General features: G+C 37.6%; 1 protein-coding gene across 4 annotated transcripts in view; it reads right to left on the bottom strand.

Annotated features, from left to right (window-relative positions):
* The window catches only part of ERCC6L2 (ERCC excision repair 6 like 2), a 55,259-nt gene extending 35,999 nt beyond the window's left edge, over positions 1-19,260 (bottom strand). For 2 of the 4 annotated variants that reach the window (XM_035309341.1, XM_035309344.1), the window contains exons 1-9: positions 19,068-19,260; positions 15,369-15,793; positions 12,569-12,688; positions 11,057-11,250; positions 8,610-8,771; positions 6,932-7,139; positions 5,374-5,514; positions 3,715-3,828; positions 2,249-2,368 (exon numbers count right to left, since the gene is read on the bottom strand). In XM_035309341.1, the coding sequence (XP_035165232.1) occupies positions 2,249-2,368; positions 3,715-3,828; positions 5,374-5,514; positions 6,932-7,139; positions 8,610-8,771; positions 11,057-11,250; positions 12,569-12,688; positions 15,369-15,793; positions 19,068-19,086 (1,503 nt within the window). In that variant the 5' untranslated portion in view covers positions 19,087-19,260. Of the gene's footprint in view, positions 1-2,248; positions 2,369-3,714; positions 3,829-5,373; positions 5,515-6,931; positions 7,140-8,609; positions 8,772-10,670; positions 10,781-11,056; positions 11,251-12,568; positions 12,689-15,368; positions 15,794-19,067 lie in introns of those variants that run through there. The other 2 variants (XM_035309343.1, XM_035309342.1) reach the window with 2 other exon arrangements.
* Between the last annotated feature and the right edge of the window lie 1,510 nt (positions 19,261-20,770).

The following is a 20,770-nucleotide window of genomic DNA, read 5'->3' as shown; positions in this document are numbered from 1 at the left end:
CAGCCCCACAGAAAAGGATCTGGGGGTTTTGGTCAACAGCAAGCTGAACATGAGCCAGCAGTGTGCCTTGGCGGGCAGGAGGGCCAACCATACCCTGGGCTGCATCAGGCATGGCACTGCTAGCTGGTCAGGGACATGATTGTCCTGCTCTACTCTGTGCTGGTGCGGCCTCACCTTGAGGTACTGTGTGCAGTTTTGGGTACCACAATTCAAGACAGACATATAAACAGGCTCTTCACTGAGAGGGTGGTTGGGCACTCGAACAGGCTCCCCAGGTCAGTGGTCACAGCACTGAGCCTGCCAGAGTTCAAGAAACATTTGGACAATGCTCTCAGACACATGGTCTGTTTTTTTTTTTTTTTTGGGGGGGGGGGGGATCCTCTGGGGACTCAGGAACTGGACTCAACAATCCTTGTAGGTCCCACCAAATTCAGATAATTCTGTGATTCTATAATTATAGTTTCTTATGTTGGAGGAAAGAAAGGTCCACATTGCTTTGCACTTTTGCCTACTACTAATATAATGTCTACAACTAGTACAAAAAGTCCAAGCTGACTTTTTTTTTAAAAGTTCATAGAGTAATAAAATGATCTGTGAAAAACACATCAAAACTTTTTCTTACGTTTTTACAGCATTTTATATTGCACTTACCTCTCATCTACCAAAAATACTGATTTTTTTTTCCAAAATAAATGTTTCAAAAGCAAAAGACAGCTTTAAAAAATCTAGTTTTCCATAAATACTTAATATACAGTGCACTTTTGAAAAATGGAAGTTCTCCATACCAAGACCCTCCTTGTGAACACGTGCTTTATTTTTTTTCATTTACCTTCAGTCTGTTTACCTTGAAATATATGAAGATTGATCAGTATGGACTGATTACATGCTAAATGGTCTAAAATGAAATAAAAAGCATAATATAGTAGGTGAGGAAAGTCTCTAGTGAGACAGAGTGGAAATCAGCATTAGACTACTCACTAAATCACCATACCGACTATTTTTAATCATTGTTTGTCCTCATTTCATACTAATGTTGAGGGTGACCTATCCAAATAAGTAAATCAAATCATCACTTCTGTACTGATGGAATAGAGAACAATTTTTCTAACCATGTGGATCTCCTAGATCTCAAAGTAAACATTCAGCCTGATATCTCAACAGTATCAAGCCACCAATGAACATAACTTTCATGAGATAATTAACTGTATATTGCCTATCAGATACAGGCCTCTCTAATGTATTTAATAACAGAAAAAAGATGTTGCTTGCATAACAACAAATCGATACAGTAATAGTAATCATCTCTATTAAAAAAAAATGTAACATTGCTTCCGCCTCCCTCCAGCCCCAGACAGCAGTTATAAACATCCCAGTCTATAAATAAAGCAAATATACAGCATACCTCGCTCTGAATAGCTTATTCTCCATTTACTGTTGTCTCAGAAATACTCCTAAACCAGATAGTTTTCTTTTTAATTAACTACATTAAACATCTTTTTCAGTTATTCATTCTGTTCCCCTCTATAACCAACCAGGAAAACTCACAGTTCCTGAAATGAGGAGTTTTACGCTTAAGATGTTTATTTTGATCATCTTTAGGCTGGCTCCTATGAGCTTCATTTGATGCCCCAAGGATTAGAAAAGACAGTAAGTGCTCAGTACATCTTCACTAGATCCATGCCACTCATGATTGTGTAGAATTCTATAATTTGAAATTTTTTTCCAGGCTGGAGAGTACCAGCCCACTTGGTTCCTTCCACCCATTAGCATTGACCACCTTTGTAACCAACCCTTCTCTGAACCTTTTCAAAGTCTAACAAATATTTTTGAGAGAAGGGACTGGAGATAGCCAAAATACTAAAGGAGGCACAAGTCATTCAATTCATAATAATTTACTTTTGCTCTATTTCCCTTTCCTAAGTATTCCTGACTGGCACCAAGTTGTTGGTTTCATTGAACCACCCGTCATAACCCCAAGTTCTCATTCTTGAGTGTCAGGGTCATTTCAGTGCCCATCACTAAATATGTGAAGCAAGTATTTTAGGATATCAGTCTTAGCATCACAAATTACTCTTTTCCAGTCTTTGTATGATGCAATCCTGAGCCAAGACAAGTGACCTCTGCAGTGGCACCACCACCATAAACAGAATAAGTAAGATAAAAAACATTAAGTGTACATTTTCCTACACCCATACACTATGACAGATCTATTATCACCAAAACTTATTTTTCCTCTAAATAGGTTTACCTTCATTTTTCCACTGTACTTTGGATCAGAAATTGTTTCAAAGGCTGCATCTTTGCTTAACTGCACAAAATCTGGAAAACTGGAAAAGACTTCATTGCACACCCGTTTGATATGTGCTTCCTGAAAGAAAAGCAGGAAGTTTGAATAGGCATTAGAAGTCACAGCTACACTAGCTAACAATAACCCATGAAAGGAGTCAACAGAGAGGCTGAAACAATCTGCTGAAGCAACTCTACCAGAAAAAGTTATATATTTTTATTCAGTTTGGTACAGAAGTATTGGATCACTCATCTCCTGTGTGTTTTGGTTTGCTTCATTTAAAAAATATAGAGGATCCTAATGTGAAAGGAAGCAATCCAGTTACTAGAGTAAGAGATGGTGAAGACTTTCTCTCTGGGGAAGAGACTGCAGCAGGACTCAGTTTAAAGAACTCTTCACTTGGTGTTTGCATGACCGAATAGTTGTGTACGAAAATTTCTCCTGTCTCTGTTACTGTAATAGCATTTCTACAGCCCCATTAATAGAAAAGAGTATGGGAATTGCAATTAAAGTGCTCAAAAGCCATATCAAACTCTGATAACATTTGGATAGCTCACACGTTACATCTCTTTTTCCAGAGGAGCAGAAAACATTTAATCTGTCAACTAAGAGTCACTATGAAATGTTTTACAGCAAAAACTACATATACAATACACAATATATAGTGTACACAATACAAAATATAGTTAATATACACACTTGCATATTAACTATATGTGGCCCCAGGCACTAACAGTAACACTTTCTAAAAACCAAAACTTTTTTGATAGAACAAACTTGCCAAAATTTGCTAGGATTTTCTCATTTCCTTCCCCTTGTGGTTTCTGAGAGGAAGTGATAACATCCCTGATACCTTTGGACATTATGGGATATTAAGGTGCACAAGAAATATTTTTTAAAAACCTCTGCCTTTTGTGGTCATTTGCCATAGGAACAAGAGAAGCTGATACTGTTCTCCCTTGTTCTGCCGAAGCATTTCTCATATTATTTAAAGAAGCTCATCTCTGAAAATAAAATTCTAGAGAAAAACATAAATAAACAATTAGAATGTGTTATTTGCACAAAGATAAGTAAACACTTTGTAAAAACTTCTAATATTGCTATTTCTGTTGCATTTTTGAGAAATCACTAAAAACGACTCTTTCTCCAAGAGTTCTTCAATTTTAATTTATCTGGATTTATCTTCAATTTTAATTTTATCTGGAAACCCTGTTTCCAGATAATGATCAACTAAATAAATATTCCATTGTGTGCCATCTCTATCTACTAAATAATGTCTGCATTCTAAGTTACTGAATGGAAAGCGAATTTTGCTAAATATCTGAATTAGTTAGTTGAGATGGAAAAAGAGGACAGTAGCAATTTTTATTCAGAAGTTTTCACCCCATTTTCCACAAGTTCACCTGTTTAAAACTTCTGAAACTAACCTGCTGCTTACTAGTGTTGTCTGTCTGCAACAGTGCAGCATGATTTGCAACTTTCTGTAGGATTGTCAGGTAGCTGAAGCGCAGTGACTTAATTGTTTCACCATAAGCATTGGCCTACAAGAAACAAACAAAGAACAAACAACAATGCATGATCCAAACAAATACTCCCCTCAAAATAAGAAAAGCTAAAATACCATTCTAACAAGGTTCAATGCATTAGTAATTCTGCATAGCATTAAAATCGATTCCAAACTGATGCATGCTGTATTTCTAAGAAAAATGCAGCAAGTTTTTCTTCCTAGCTTCGTGGTCCTTTTAATAGAAAACATCTTCTCAAAGAGAAAAAGAAAAAAAGAAAAAAAGAAAAAGCTATGTTCATTCTTTGCTAAATACTTCAGGTAGCATGATATCTGCAGAAATTAATATAACCAAGAATTCCTTGGCAGGCAAAACAACAGTACCTTACAACTGATGTAAATGTAAATCAAAGTAGGGTTGTTTGAATGACTTCTTACCCTACAACTGCTAATTTTACTGCAAAAATTTATAAGGTTTCACAAACAACTCAAGTAACATAATTCAAACAACTTGTAACGTTCCACAATGCAGCAGCAACAGCAGCAGGTATTTTTCTGATTATGGCTGGCTGTTTTGACCAATACTAGTTTTCCTTTCCCTGCTCAGGTTACTAAATTTCATTGTTAACTTTGGAATAAGACAGTCTGTAAGACCTCTCAAGTATCCCCAGACCTGCCTAATGCCCTCTGTGAATCACATTCTACAGCATTTTGCTTTTTTCTATAAAACATCACAATTAACAAGAGCTTGCAAAGAGCTAATGGCAGTATTCATGGCATACTTAAATGGGCTGACATTGTTTTTAAATAAAGATGCAGAAGACTAAACAAACTACATTACTGGGATGGGAAATAAACAAAAAACAAAAACCCAATACACGAGAACCTAAACAGTCCAGAAGTAAAACAGGGAAAAGCAAGTGTGAGATATATACTTCTGGGTGTTTAATATACTTCCTTAATCTGAGTCTACTAAGAGATACAGAGCAAACAAACACAAAGCTGGATTAATCAGCATTAAAGAAGAAGGAAGGAATCTGCAGAGCTGTTCCTAGTGAACAACATTCTGCTTGCATTGTAAGATGCTATTGTCACAGTTCTCCCATCAGTAAGATAAATCAAAGCACATGTAATAGTGGCAAAGAAAGACATGATCTAACTGTAGTCACGACACAGCCAAAGCCCAGAGAATCTGCTGGGTCCAGGTTGCCTCTAATTTGCATCTTCTGCAGTGACCAGTTAAGGTGCATGGTAGCAGCATACTTGACACATAGTGAACATCCCAGTGTGTTACCCTTTCCAACGTCAACTGTATCACAGATGTACTTAATACAATGCATCCCAAATTTACTGTATTAATAATGACTACCTGAAGAGCAGCTAACTGCTTATTAAGGCAGTTAGCAAAGCCCTAACTTTTCCATGATGAAATCTCCAATGTTTCTAGTTGGATTTCCCAAACTGGTGGCCAGACAGCCACTTCAATCTGCTCACCTTCATCAGGGAACCTATTGAGAAAATCCATCTACTGCTCAAATCTGAAAGTCTTATGTTCTAAAATTCAGACAGTGCAAATTCTTACTTTGTAACAACAGTTCTTCCTTTTACGGCCGCTGTTGCAGCTACAAGGCTCTCCTGCTCTTAATACTAAGCTTACATCCTCTGTATCCAGCACAGCCTGGTATATTGCTTTCTGGAATTCTGTCAGGGAACAGTACACCATCTGCCAAAGAGAAAACCCCCAAAATACAATTACATTCAGCAAACAATAAAAGCAAATAGCATCGTATCAAAAGACATAAAGCACAGAACACTGCAAGTAAAGTAGAAAACAGTAATATATTTGCTCAAATAGTTACAGGAATTTATTCTACCCCAAATGAAAAAAAAATTCTGCTTTTTGACACAAAAGTAGTATGAAACGGTATCCAAAATGTACATAAAATTGTTTTATCCCCTCCCAAAATTCTACAAAGAATATTAATGTCAAACTACAATAACTTGCAGTTAGGTTTCTATAAACCTTTTAGTAGGGCTTTTGTGGAAGGATAGGAGGAGGGAAGAGTGAGAGAGAGAAATGCGTAATTGTAATTAAGGATTGCCCTGTGCTTTGCCAGTTGCTTAATTTGCCCTTTCCTCTTCTTAGGCACTAGCTGTTTGTAGGGCAACACCACAGGCAGCGCAAACAGAATAAGCACTGAGGAGGCAAGGATCTACACAGTGCTATGGCCAAAACTCTTATCCCTCCTCTCAGAGACCATGGGTGGCATCTCCATGACATCTTTAGTCTTAACCAGCAGGAGACAGAAATCCCAAGATCATTCCTTAACCCAGGCCACCCACAAAGCAACAGCAGCATGCTGAGCTATAATAATACAGCAGTAACTTGAACATATACTCACATTAACAAGAGAATGAAAAGAATAAAACCTGCTAGATTTAGAAAGGCAACTGACTGACATTTGTGTTAATCTTTCCTTTAGAAGACAGTTTAGACAACATTATTATAACCTAAGGATGAAGAACAAATACCAAATTTTGAAACATAAACATTTTCAAATTAGTGCATTCATCTACTTAGAAGGAAATATATCTAATAAGAAATAATTAGAACTCTTAGCTATAAAGTATTATTATTGTTTAGATGATGTTTGCAATAGCACTAGATGAACAGGATTGCAGACCTATTAATCATTATCTTTAGTTTGGGATTTTTTCTTCTACTTAATGATTGACAATGAGAGTTAAAAAAGATTAAAAGCAGCAAGCTGTTCTACATACAATGTATCAAGTTGCAAATTCAGAAGTCCTACATCAAATTTCAAGAGATTTACAGACGTTGCATTGGGTTTGCATAGATAAGCACAGAAGTGCACATAAAATAGATGTGTAAATCACTAGTCAGAAGTCTAGCTGAGCATTTTCATGCTTGATTAACTCCATTTCAACATGCAATCATAGTAATTATGTGAACAAAGCACACTACTGCATGTGCATTTTTTTCAAGGCTCTGGATTCTTCTTAAATTCATAAGTCCAAAAGAAAACCATGAACTAGTAGAGGCATGACAAAAGAGAGAACAACAGTAAAGAAGAGAGATATTCATTAGCATTGTATTTGAAATGTACAGGCGCTCTTACTCTGTCTTCCTTTTTTGGCAATTGATCACTGATAAGCACTTTAGTACGTCTCAGAAACCAGCCAGACATTTTTCTTGCTAGCTTCGCCATGGCCTTACGACCTGTTGCTAGCTCTCTTTTAGTTGCAGTGTGCCTCTGACCGTGCTCCACTGGATCAGAAAATTTCTTCACGAAATGCATTCTACTACCCAAAAGTCCTGGTACAGCCCTGTTTAAAAAAAAAAAAAAAAAAAAAAAAAGGAAGAAGAAAAATGTAGGGGAAAAAAAAGAGTGGGGCAGAGGGTTGGTCTTGAAGGAACAGCAGTGTTTTCTTTACACCAGGACTGCCTATCCCCTTCCACTGATTAAAAAAGCATACCCTAAATTGTTTTTGGCTAACAGCAAGAGATGTTAAATTAGCAACCAGTAAGGAAATGAATAGAAGTGGTGTATATAAATAGAAACATACACTACTTCTGGACACTTTTTTTTTTTTCCCCATTTACTTATTGTGATCCTCAAATTTTAAAGAGATTCCCCTTAGGAAAAGGCATGCCGTCTCCAGAAATCTACAGCTCAGCAGGCCAAGAGAAGTCACAAGCATACAGAAACTCTGAACTCCAAGGCTGCTCCTGATTAGGAGCTTAAACAGGAAACTAGACTGTCACATTTTCAATTTTTACTGTTTTTATTAAAAACAGACTATATAGATATTACAACTTACTGAATAAAATTTCAAGAAACCCAACAAGAACATGAATTTAGTAATCATTGGCAGCACTATATATTGGAACAACCCATCAACAACATCAGCATAGTTTTAATGGACCAGATGCAACACTAAGCTTAGCGTTAAAGAATTTCTTTCCTGACATTTCACTTCAAGCTGGATTCCCTAAAACTTAAAGAACATTTCCCTTGTTCTTCCTTTATAAAGTATCCCCAGTAACGCTTCTACGTTTGGATTTATATCTAGGATTTCCACATCTCCCTCAGAAGTTTCCTTGGACAAGACCATTGCATTGTAAAATTTGCACTCGTTCATTCTGAAAAGCAGCAAAATATTATTACTTTCAACTTCCAAGTATGTCAGAATGACCTGCACATATTAGACAAAACAAAGGCATGATGTCATTCAAAGCTGTGTAATCATTTTCAACCTACTGTGTGGAAGAGAGAAGAGCAAAAAAAAAAAAAGTGTCCTTAGAAAAGAAAGATAAGTGAAAAAAAAACTAAATGCTTCCCAAATTCCTCAAAGAAGGAAGCACAGAATATAATGAATCATAGAATTACTTGGATTGGAAGGGACCTCAAAGATCATCTAGTTCCAACCTCCTTGCCATAGGCAGAGATGCCACCCACTAGATCAGGTTGCTCAGGGCCTCATCTAACCTGCCCTTGAATACCTCCAGCAATGGGACATCCACAACTTCTCTGGGCAACCTGTTCCAGTGCCTCATCACCCACTAAGGACGGTTAAGAGGAACTCCAAATCTATTAAATTCCTGCAAAATGCATATAACTAGTGGATCTAGCAAGAGTTTACTTCAAATTCATATATGGAAAAATATTTACATTCTCACAAATACACTGTACTTTCTTGTCTTGTCAGAGTTGAGTCCAAATCCAGCTCTATCCCAATCCCACTGCATAGTCAAGATATACAGGTGTTTTGCCATAAAAAAAAAAAGGTATTTACCAGTCCATAACACACCAAAGTTCCTTCATATTGTTTTGAAGAATTGTTCCAGTAAGGCCTATGCGAACACTGCATTTTAAGGACTTCATGGTTTGAGTTATTTGAGCCTTTGGATTCTTGATTCTATGTGCTTCATCCACTATGACAGCAGACCACTCTACGCTGCAGAAGAGCAGAAGAAACACTGTCTTAACTGAATCTATGTATCCCATCATTCCACATACACATAAGAATTGACATAGCCTTGATAATTATAGCCTAAAAATATGTATTTTTTTTTTGTATTTTATATCGTGTTATACAAAGCAGTTTCCTCATATTCTGTTTGTTCAGTAAATTCAATTGCCATAGTTAAGTATAACAGCTAAAATACTTAGACAAACAGATAAACCAATGTCAGCTGTATCAAACATTTTCTGTGAAGAAAGCTTTCCATCTCTGGAACAATCAACTGCAGCACATCTTGCCAGCACTATCAATCAGCACATCTTACCAGAACTAATTCCACTCATTAAGAAGATTTAGAAAAACTGAATAAATATCTTACTGTGAGCTTCTGAACCATGATAGGTATGCTTCATTTTTTCCTCCCCAAGAAACTACCCACTGTAATAGACTCAAAGCATTTTTAATTGCAGTTTCCTAAATGAAAGCATCACACAACTTCTTCAATATCTATACAAAACCAATATGGCAGAGGTGTCTTAGAATTTCATGACTTTGAGACCAAGAGGCATGTAACTGCAGAAGCTGGGACTGAATGATACTTTGCAACCAGTTTAAGTGTAAAATTTGGAGGCAAAATGAACTGTATACTGTGATATATGTTTCAAATCAAGTCCTCCCTAGGAATAAATTTAATAGTTTTATAAGATTGTTTTATATATATAAATTAACATTTCCAACAAATTCTTTGTTATTTGAAGCAGCATAAAGCTGAAGTAGATTGATATAAAATCTTTTTCCTGAGAAGGTCTTATGCATTTTACATGACTACTGTGAAAATTATATTGTAAATACTACTAAATACTCATATCCAAGTTTCTTACATTCCTAAAGTCTGCTAATAACTTAATTTACATGAAGAATGGAGTCTATGTATTCCTTCTTTCTCTTAACAGAACTTCTATATACCCAATCTAAAAAAGCTTGGCTAAATTCAAGGATATGAAATTAGCTATGATGAGCTTTCACAGCTGATCTCTTTATTACAAAAGCCTGAAAGTCAGCTAGAGCATTTGAGAACAAAATCTTGTCAAGCCATCCTTAATAATAATTACTTAGAACCAGTCTGAGGCCAAACCATCATTCTAGCAAAGCATGGCACCTCTCAGTGTCAAAAGAATATCAAGCCCATATAGTCACGTTCTGCAGAAATGGTTTGGTAAATCCATACACTAAAGCCATGTACTTATTCACACATGGGAACTGCTGTGCTGACATGGGCTGTGCACATGCACCTACTTCCTGGCCATTGGCTATTTAATCTCCAAGTGTGAAGAATTCCTCAGAAAGATAACAGGAAGAACAGAGGGTACTGCTAGCATAACTCCTTTAGTCTTCTCCTGTCTGCACTTCTTTTTCAGCCCTGCACACAGACAGATTTGGAGATCAGATTGTTTTAGTGATGGCTGTCCAGTACAGCAGGACACTGGGGCCCTGGGTCTTTCCCATCACCTGGCATGAGAAGGTCTGCAAAGCCACTGACAAACAACACTAGCTGCTAAGGGCAGGCTGCTACTACTAACAGAGAGCTGTTCATGCAGCTTGTACCCTACTTCCAAGATGAAACAGAGAAAGAGGACCACTTCAGGTGAAAAGCTAAGTACTTCCAAATATAACAAAGGGAAAGGCAAAACTCCTCATTTTAAAACACTAGCAGCCAGGAGGCAAACTAAGTAGGACTTCTAATATGATCTAATCTCGTAAAGACTTTGATTCAGCTAACTTGACTGTGTATTTAAAACTGGTCACCCATATACTCCCCCCTCATATATTTAAGTTTTTACAACTCAGGCATTTCATCAAGGAGGTGAAAAATACAAGTAAGAAGGAAAATACCTTGTGAACATTTGCTAAAAAATTCCGCAACTCTTTTTCCTAAAACTGTATTGAAACATAGAAATATCTTCTGCATATCTTTATCTACCACTGTTTCAGGAAGGCAATTCCTGCAGTTGTTAGAGAACACTTTGTGAATGGGTTAAACAGCAAAGACTAGTTTTATGAAAACTATTCAAACACTTCTCCCAAGCATCCTATTACAAAGATAGTATAGGGTAAACTCTCTGACCACATTTAAATGGGAATCACTTCTTCCATGTAATGAGTCATTGGATTTAACAGTAAATACATCACACAGAAAAAATATGTACTTTCAAGGAATAACACAGAATAAAACAGACATTTAAAGCTGCATGTGTAGAAAAATGCATAAAAATCAGTACCTGTTAAGTTCATCTAAATACAAGCGAAGTGTCTCGTAAGTTGTAAGGGCAACTTCACATTTCCCCTGCTTGATGCGGCTCAAGTCATCATCCTTCTTACTGCCATGTAAGATGGAGACTTTGAAGTACCCCCACGTGTCTAACTCATCCTTCCAGTTGTACAGCACTGAAAGAGGGGCCACTATGAGGAAAGGCTGAAAACAAATAGCTGTTATAGTATTACTGAAAATCTTCAGCACAGAACTTTCTCACTAAAGAATGTCAAATTATTGAAATTTATTTTACTACTTTTTAGTTTGAGCTGTTTAATTCTGTCACTTCAAAGCACAATATAGAAAATATCTGAACAGTCAATATAAATTCAAAAGTAGTAAATTTACTGTGTGTGTAAGTACTACAGAAAAAAAATCACTGTAATGCTACAAAAAATAGCCAAAGTAGTACTGGTATTTATTCAAATTATACTCAATCAACTGCAGTGAGACGTGGTATTATATCACACTGCTTTGTTATAGCATCTGTATCCATACACCATTTAATGTTTTACAGATGCTAAAAACGGAAGAATGAAGAAGTTAAGCAGCTTCCTCCAATCCATAATTCTGGTCAATACATGATTAAAACAGCATCAAAAAAAAAAAAAAATTTAAGACACTCAAGGCTTGGACATCTCTCTGTGACCTGTTCCAATACTTAATTGCCCCTAGAATAGAATTCTTCTTGTCCTGTAGCCAGTCAGAAGCACCCTGGTCTTCTCAGATTACGTGCTATCCCTTCACCTCTTCCTGCTTGCCTGAATTTCTCAATGAACCCATAACCATTGTTCACAAAGCTATCGTAATATTGATCGTTCTGCTAGTCAAATATACCAATCATTTCAATAGCATAAGCACTGAACAACAGAAATTGCATGGATCCTCTGACGGGTAAGATGACAAACGTCCTATTTCTCTCATTCACACAGAATAGTTAGGTATATCCCTATTTGCTGTAACAGTATTTGATTATGTACATGATCAATCAGCCTTACTTATGACATTACAATAGTCATTCAAGGCAACAGGCAAGGTCACAAGAATATCAGTATTAAGTTTTCCAAATACATGCATTAGTCTTAAATAATTAAAAGTCCTATTAACATATCCACTCATATACATACTACATTCATTGTAGTTTAGGAACACAATCACACAGAATTATTATGTTCTGCTCACTGACACAGACTTTTTAAAGTACTCTAGCCACAGATCGCACCCAGATACTTGCAAATGTTTTGCACTAGTACACACTGACAGCATTAACAGACTAGGTAACCGTTAGACAATGCACTGTGACAATCTGGAAAACTGAAGGCTTCCCTGACACATCCAGAAAGGCCATGAACCCCTAACCTACCAAATTAACTAAACATTGAAAACGAACATACGTGAACTCCTAAAGCAAGCACACAACAACAAAAAAAACTATTGCCTTTTATCAAAATCCTTAAAAGTTTATCATTAAAAGATGTACCTTCTTAGGACTATACTTTGATTCTTTTTTCATTGTCCTCCGTAAAAATTCTGGCATATTATTTTCAATATCTTCACGTGTTCCCTTCTTGTGCAACACTGCAGCCAGAAATGAAATTACCTTGAGAAAGAAAACAATTCTCAGCAATTATGTAAAAAAAAAATACAATCAGAAAATGAACAAGTTCAACTGAAAATAAACATTTCAGACAAAATCCTGGATGGGATTTAGTATTTTTATATATACTATAATATTTACATATTTATTTTAAATCAATCTCAGTTTTTAAAATGGGAACCACTCCTCTTGGAGAATCCTGAATTCACAAGGGCATTTATAGATTTATTAATTGCTCTATTTTGCTCTTTAATGTTTTAAGTAGAAATGTCTCAACTCTTGCAGTTTTCCTGGACACCAGGGGCACATGAGTGTTGAATGAGGAGAGAAGGAAGAGATACTTGGTAACCGTACTCCAACCCTACTTCTGCAAAAGGAAGAGGTTTCTGGTATCTGGCAAGAACATTTAAATCTGTAACACCCACTTGGGACAAATGGCATCCATGGAGCTAAGCAGCAGCAAGAACCAATGTATTATCAGAGAGGTGCCCTTCTTTTGAAAGTTCACTGGGCTCCCTTTACTCAGAACAGCTAGGACTTTTGCAGCTGTTTCACAGCTGCTCATAGCAAGGCAGAGGTAAAGATGTCAGCTGTTGATTTCAAAAAAGGAAAAAAAAAAAGTATCCAAAGCTTTCTCTCTCCAGTGATGAGGGGGGAGAGCCAGCCAAGAGCACAAGAGTTGGTTGAAAAGTATCTGAAAAGGGTAGAGTTAGATGAGAACAACACAGGGAAACCCATCACATATAGGACTAGATGGGAAAAAGATATATGGAAAAAGTAATTGGATGCATAATATTTCATATATACCGAGGCTAAGAGGCAAGCTTGCACATGTTGTTTGACTTTACTATCTTTTTAAATCCTGTCAAGAATAAGAATAAAATTCTACCAACAAAATCTGCATGTGCCTTCCAGATCCTCTAGTTTCAGAAGAATTATGCATCACACATTTTTAACAATAGCAAAGGCTGTAAAAGAGCAACTCTGCTGAGAAACCTGTGGCTCTTTCAGATAATGCAGGAAGCGATCTAAAGGCTTTGATAGAAAACTTTAAATTACTGCAGTCATCTTAAAAACATTATTGCACTTGTTTCCATTTCAACTTGAAAAGAGAGCTATGCACTCAAGCCAATTTAAGCAAAAAACAGAAGTAGAAAGAACATTAAAATGCAAAAATCTTACAGAAAAGTCTATCTCAGATATCATCCTATAATTTAGAAATGGTAAGACCCAGACAACTGATATACAAAAGCAGAACTTTCCGTAACACTAAGTCAGTTATCTGGTACTTGATCAAGTTTAATTAGTATTTATTCTTTCATACATAGTAATCTGTACTAAACAAGTGAACTCATCTTTTAATTCTTATCTTCCAAACTGCTTTCCAACACTGCATTAGAAGAGCATAAACACTGTGTTTTAGTAAGGTGTATTTTTGAAGAATATTTTACGCATTACTTTCTTACGTAAACTTGACACTGTGATTAGAAGGCATAACATCACATCCAAATTCTACAAAGGAACACAGTCAATGTATGCTCGGTATGACCTGATCATCACAGTATCAGCTACGATGTTCAAGAAATAAAAGAAATAGAAGGAAGACAACTCGATACTTGCAATTCTTGCATAACTACTTGGTTCTTAAGCTGCCATGGACAAGAGATGTGGCCAAGATCAGGTGAAGCACAAAGTAAATGGATCCAGTTTAGTTTTAATAACTGCATTAACAAACAGATCAGTAGCACCTCTGCTCATCCATGATACACCTATAAACGCCCTATCCAGACAAGTTTTGCCAATTGAGTTTACTCATTTCTCTAAATGCTTCGCTACAGAACAAGCTTCTGCACACTGAAACTGACATTCTCCTAAGTGGCAGCGCAACAGACAGCATTTGCCAGCGAGGGAATGAGCTGGCATTTCACATGTGGAGGGAGAGCAATGAGAGAGGGACAAAGACTAGTCACCATTGCATTCAACGTGCTAGATTAAAATCAGACAGATTGAAGAGAATTGTTGCAAACAAAACCACCCTAATTTTAATAAAATAAATGAACGATTTGAATCACTATTCACAGCATAATGGAAAAATCCAGCTATAATTGGTCATTTCACCAACAGAAGCTGTACTTCCAACAGAGTGATAGAAGTAACATGGAACATCTAAGCACTTTTTCCCAGATACGGGAGTAAACATGGCTTCTTCTTCCAGTTCCCAGTGCAGTCAAATTATTAATTTCCAGGAAAAAAAAAAAAAGACATTTTAAGACCTACAGTCAGTTAAAAGGTGTATGTACTTTTAGCATTCGCCTGTGCAAATTACTTTCATTATGTGCAGGTATCAACCCTTAAAATACATTCAACATGAAACAAACACTAACATTTTAACTACTGTAATTACCCAGCCTTACACTAAAAGTGGTCACATGCCAGTTTTGTGGCCTGTTAGGGGCTGATTTAAATTAGCAAAGGTTTCTGCCTCTAAGTACTGTTCTGAACTATCACATCCTGCCTCCTCCAATTTCACACCAAGAAATGGAGATTAAACTCCACTGAGGGGGCTTTTCTTAAATAAGTCAATTTAAAAATAAAAAAAGAATCATTTACACCTCACAGATAACACACTGCAAAAAAAATATATCTTTTGTCTCAATGTAGTCATAAAGAATAAAATAAATACCTGTATTGTCTTTCCAAGGCCCATATCATCTCCAAGAATACATCCCCTTTTATTAACATAGTGTCCATACAGAAACTGGGCTCCTTCCCTTTGATAATCACGTAGGTATCTATTAATTGTATATGGGATAAAATCGCCATTGTCAGATAACTTAAAAGCCACTGCTGAAGACAGAAGATTCCGGTCAGGAAAATAAGGCTTTTCCAGATCATCATCATCAAATATTACGCTTTTCCAGGGACCTCTACCAGCTTCAACTCTACAGAGTTTAGATACTAGTATTTTCTTTTCTTCAGATTCCAGGAATGAAACAATAGCAAATGATTTTCCATTTTTGTCCTTTTCAATAGATGATATTGTTCCTTCACAAAGTTTCCCATTTTCGGGATGAGGTGCAAGGCATTTCTCTCCAACATGCCACCTATCTATGGGGAAAAAAAAAAAGCTGAACAAAAACATAATGAAAAACTAGCCAAAAGCACAAAGTATTGCATTTGTCATATTAATCTAAATGTTAGATACAAATTTGTTTGAAAAAATGCATATAACTTAAGATGTAAGATTTTATTGATGGCAGCAGTAGAATAAGTGTTTAGATATCGATTAGAACAAAACCCTGAGCTAGGTATATTACAGTCTGCCAAAGCATTGCTGTTTTATGTCTGAAAATCTATATGAAAAATATCCTTTGTAAAGGCCAAACTCTGATACATTATGTTGTTCTGTGATGGCTTCATTCAGCTCACACAAACACTAATAGGCCGATGCCTGCAGATTTAGCGTCTAATTAACAGTCCATGTAATCTGGTTAAAAGGAGCTTCTGTATTAGATACATTTCTTATCTACCTGAATCTAGTACTGCAGCTTTAGTAAGTTGTTTTACAAATATAATAATGTATGAAAACATCACATTTCTCATTACAAAGTCTAGCATTAGGTTAAAAAACCAAACTTATGTTTAGAAACAACACTAAGTGTAAGAACATGTAGTATCCTAGCATATGCTTATGTTGTTCACTGAAGCAGCTAATTATTTACCAAATTCCTTATGTAGCTGTCAGGTCTTAAACTGTTAAAATCTGTTCCTTTGTATGGTCTCTGTAAAGTCTTACAGCCTTCATACAGCATATCAAACACTAACAAGAGAGAAGATTGATCTGCTTTATTTCCAGCTATCTCATACATTTAATATACAAAGGCAATTTGAAAATGGTATATATATGCTGCTAACAGAAAAAGCTAAGAACAGCAGTATATCAGTTGAAAGAATCCACGTCGTATTGACAAGGGAATATCCAACAGAGTGTCTTCATTAGAAAAGATAGAGCATTCACTTTTTATGGTCAAAAGAGCTAGTCCTAGTAAATTAATGATTGCATGAAAAGGTTTTCAAATCTGAACTGAGGAAGCAGGCCTTTGAGTTTATGGAAACAACTTCTTGCCTTGCCCTGCTCAGCTTTCCAAAAACAAAGTGACAAATACAATTCATTTCAGAACTTTTGTTTCTTATTCATTTGTTGGAATAAGTTTGCTGCATCTGGGAAAGTCATTAGCAGAAGCAGGCAGTGAGCCTTTTTTGCGAAGGAGCAAGACAGAGAATCTTGCAACAATTTGTACTTCATACGTGCGGTCAGTGGCAACACATACACCCTTCCACACTCCAATTCTTTGCAAATGTACAGCAAAGAAGTGATCTGAGTGCTGAGTAAATGAAAGAAACAGAAATACAACCAAGTTAATTTTCAGAAGTAAGGAATAGAAAAGAGGAAGTGCTGAAGGCAAGAAACTCCACCTTCCCCCACTTTTATGCCCCAGTGCAAAAAGCTGACGGAGGAGACAGGTTGTTCTCACCAGTCCCCAAGCTCCTGGAAGTGCATACTCACAAAATTGTTCTCTACACTTTATTAGTGATAAGTATACTTCATTCAATTAATTAAATTGCACATACTGAAAGAAAAGAAAAACATCCACATGGCCCTCTATTCTGTAACTAGCAGTGGACATAAATTGACTTTCAGGTCACAATAAAAAAATCACAAGTGTACAGAATGCCTCTCTTCTAAAATTATATGGAGAACTATGGAGATTTCTTGGGCCAGGTGTCTGTTTAATAAACCACAGTGGACCTCTCTTCCAAGTAGCTTAATTCCCCTTTCAACACATGCAAATTTCTTACATTTGGTGTCTTCTGACTAGGAGATTCATAGGTCTGGCCTGTTTCACCTGCGAGAGACTTGCATCCTAAACCAGTGGCCCACTAGTTCTTACACTATTGAGATCATAAACTGGGATCACTCCATTAGATTCATGATTCTGCAGATCTCTCATGCTGCCCCTGCATCATCCTTGCTTGGGATGAGAAGTTCCACCCCACACCCTGTGCCCTGTACCTAAGACACTACATACCTTCAGTCATGCCCGAAGATCTTCCCCAAAATTTGAAACTCACGTGTATCTTTCTGAGGCAAAGGCTGATGTACAGACAGTATATTCAACAAATCATATACAATTAATCTCTTAAAGTTTAAGGTATTTGTACTGTCTTACACACATGCCTAAAGCCAAAAAAAAAAAAAAAAAGGGAGAGGGCATATGACTTCCTCCCATTAGCATTTGAATCTTTGTGCAATTTCTCAACACTGAGAAGCAAGACTCAAATATGAAACTAGTGATATCTAGCTCAGTGCTAAATATGCAAAACAGAATTTGAAATAAAGAGTTATTTCCGATTTTACTTCCTTTCACAGTAATATCAGTGACGTAGCATTTGAAGACACTCAGGTTAAAGCTATAAGATGACAATGCCTTTGTTTCTAAGGCATTTACTTCAGTTTCATGAGCCACTTCTGACTTGACAGAATTATAGTTCCAGGTGCTTATCAGAATAGAGGGTAGTGGACAGTAACTTCTGAAATACAAAACTCCAAACCTAGTAAGCAAGAACAAAAATGGGAAAAATGGCAAAATAATGGTATTAACGATTCCACTGCTACAAGATTCCAGAAAATAATACTGTTCCAGCTGAAGCAAGAACAGCTTCTTTAACTAGCCTGATTCACTAGTTTTTTTTTTTTTTTTTTTTTTTTTTTTAAAACCAAAAACCAATCATTTATGTAGGGTAAAACCTTTACAGAGGAAGACAATTATCTAGTGAGGCTTCCAAGTATAGATGCAGTACAGTTGCCATCTATGGAAAAAGGGTATTTAAGATGCTTGCCTGTACCTATCCCATTACCACACATGAGAAAATGCAAAGTGTCGTAACGGCCCGCTGTCACTCACTAGCCCACTGTACCAACTATTCCTGTAGAAAACAAGCAAAATCACTGCGAATGCTCTGTAAACACTGAGGCTGAACCACTTAATGTAAAGCGCGAAGCTTTTACACTCCGACAACCTACCGTCAAAGCACATTCAACACGCTATGAAGCAAAGGCATGACTTTTCCTAAAAGTCCTAAAAATTGCTAAACACGGGAGGCTACTATAAACGTTGTCTTCCAATAAGATGACGAAGCGGGGAGTTTCGGGTTCACTTAACACACACACTACCCCTATTCCAAAAGAAAGATAACAAATAAAAAGCCCAGGACACGGCCGTTTGTCACAAAAATAACCGTCTCGCGGAGCCTCCCCCGTCACCCACGAGCCCCCCTCAGCGACCCCCCGCCCGGGACGCCCCCGGCCGCCAACCCTCACCTGCGGTCGCCTCGCACATCCCGGCCGCGGGGCCGCGCCTCACGCTCCCCGGGGGCGGCCGCGGGCCCGACACCGCCCGCTTCGCCCCGGGCAGGACGGGCCCGGCGGAGCGCTCCGGAGCCCGGCGGGACGCCCGCAAGGACGCCCAGGGGGGAACGGGGCCGCGGCGGCCATCTTGGGACCCGGCGCCACCCCGCGGGGCACGGCCAGGCCGAGGGAGAAGGAGGGGGGGGAGGGGGGCGAGGGGGTGAGGGGATGGGGCGATCTCGCGAGAAGAGCGAGGCTGGCGGGGCCGCGGCGCTAAGGCATCGCGAGGTTTGGTGTGTGTCGCGCGAGAGGGGGGCGGAGGGGGCGGGTGTGGGGGAGGAGGGCTCGGGGTTCTGTGAGGCAGGGGTGCAGCGTATGGCTGAGACAATAAAGTACGCTCCGGGCACACATATATTGGCGAAAAGTGTTCAAAAATACACACTGCTAATAAAAGATAATGTCTTAAAAATATACATGTAGTCTTGTAGTTATCTGCACTGCATTGGTTCCGCAGGAATGTGACCATCACAAAACCAGGGCTGAGAACGGCGCGTTTCAGGTTTTGGAGCTTCGGCAAAATAATCACGCTGTAACCCCACTGCGACCTCACATACTTAACGAACCTCAGCCCTCGGAACGTTTTAGATCAGCAGGAATATAAGATGCGAGTGTAAGGCAAACTTGAACGGGGTCATGTTTGAAGATAAAGGTTTGTTTATACCACGAGGTGTTTATTTAATTAATATTATGTTTCATTTGATTCTTCTGCAGAGATATTTGTGCTTAATAAGGATTCTTCCCAGCAGGGTACGTCTGTTATTTTACTGTAATAAATACAGTATTACAGCTTCCCAATAGCAGGAAATAAGAAATAGGTTAAACTCCTTAAGCACTTTAAATTTTAAACTTTAATTCTTCTAACAGGCACTAACATTCTGACTACACTCCAGTGGTCCCATTCAGTGGCTTAGCTGGACTTCAGTGGCTTAGCTGGAGCCAGAATTGCACATGAAAACCCAACTGATGTTACAAGGATGAGTCTCCGTTACTCTTAGGTATGCTCTTGTAACTCTCCTTAAGATGGGCAACAAAGGGAGGGAAGCATCCTTACTTAGCTTTTTAGCTGGTTGGCTTTTATCTCATCAGACAGCTTTCCTCTGCTGTTAAAATTCCTCTCACAAGTTGCAAACAGTTTCTGTAACTTTACAACACTTCAGGGAAAAAACAAAACAAAACAAGCAAACAAAAAACATAAAAAGTGGAAGCTGGACAGAGGGAGAGAACTTCTTTCACCAGGACATTCTTTCCTTGTAGGACCAGTCCCATAATGAAAATGTTTTCAGAAGTCAGTGAATTAATTACTTATGTAATCTATCTGTTACAGTTTTTAGAATATAGAAGTCCTTCCAGGACATCGTCCTAGCTCAAGGTAGAGGCTAGGATATTAAAAATATCTCACACCATGTTTCTGCAGGAAAATATTTGTAGGATTTTATTTTGAAAAGCTGTTGATATTACTGAAAAGTTCAATATATCAAAACTCCATATGAAAATCGGAGCTTTGCTGATAGTTAACATCAGATCACTTTGACTAAGTGTTAGACTCAGGTAATAACCAAAATGAATAGGATAATGGGGATAAGCACTTTGAAAAGATGTGCTGTATCCCTGAAAAC

The sequence above is a fragment of the Oxyura jamaicensis genome, chromosome Z (assembly GCF_011077185.1).
Source record: "Oxyura jamaicensis isolate SHBP4307 breed ruddy duck chromosome Z, BPBGC_Ojam_1.0, whole genome shotgun sequence".
In the NCBI taxonomy this organism is placed as follows: Eukaryota; Metazoa; Chordata; class Aves; order Anseriformes; family Anatidae; genus Oxyura; species Oxyura jamaicensis.
Note: the sequence above shows the minus strand (reverse complement) of the source record. Positions and strands in the feature narration are given on the sequence as shown.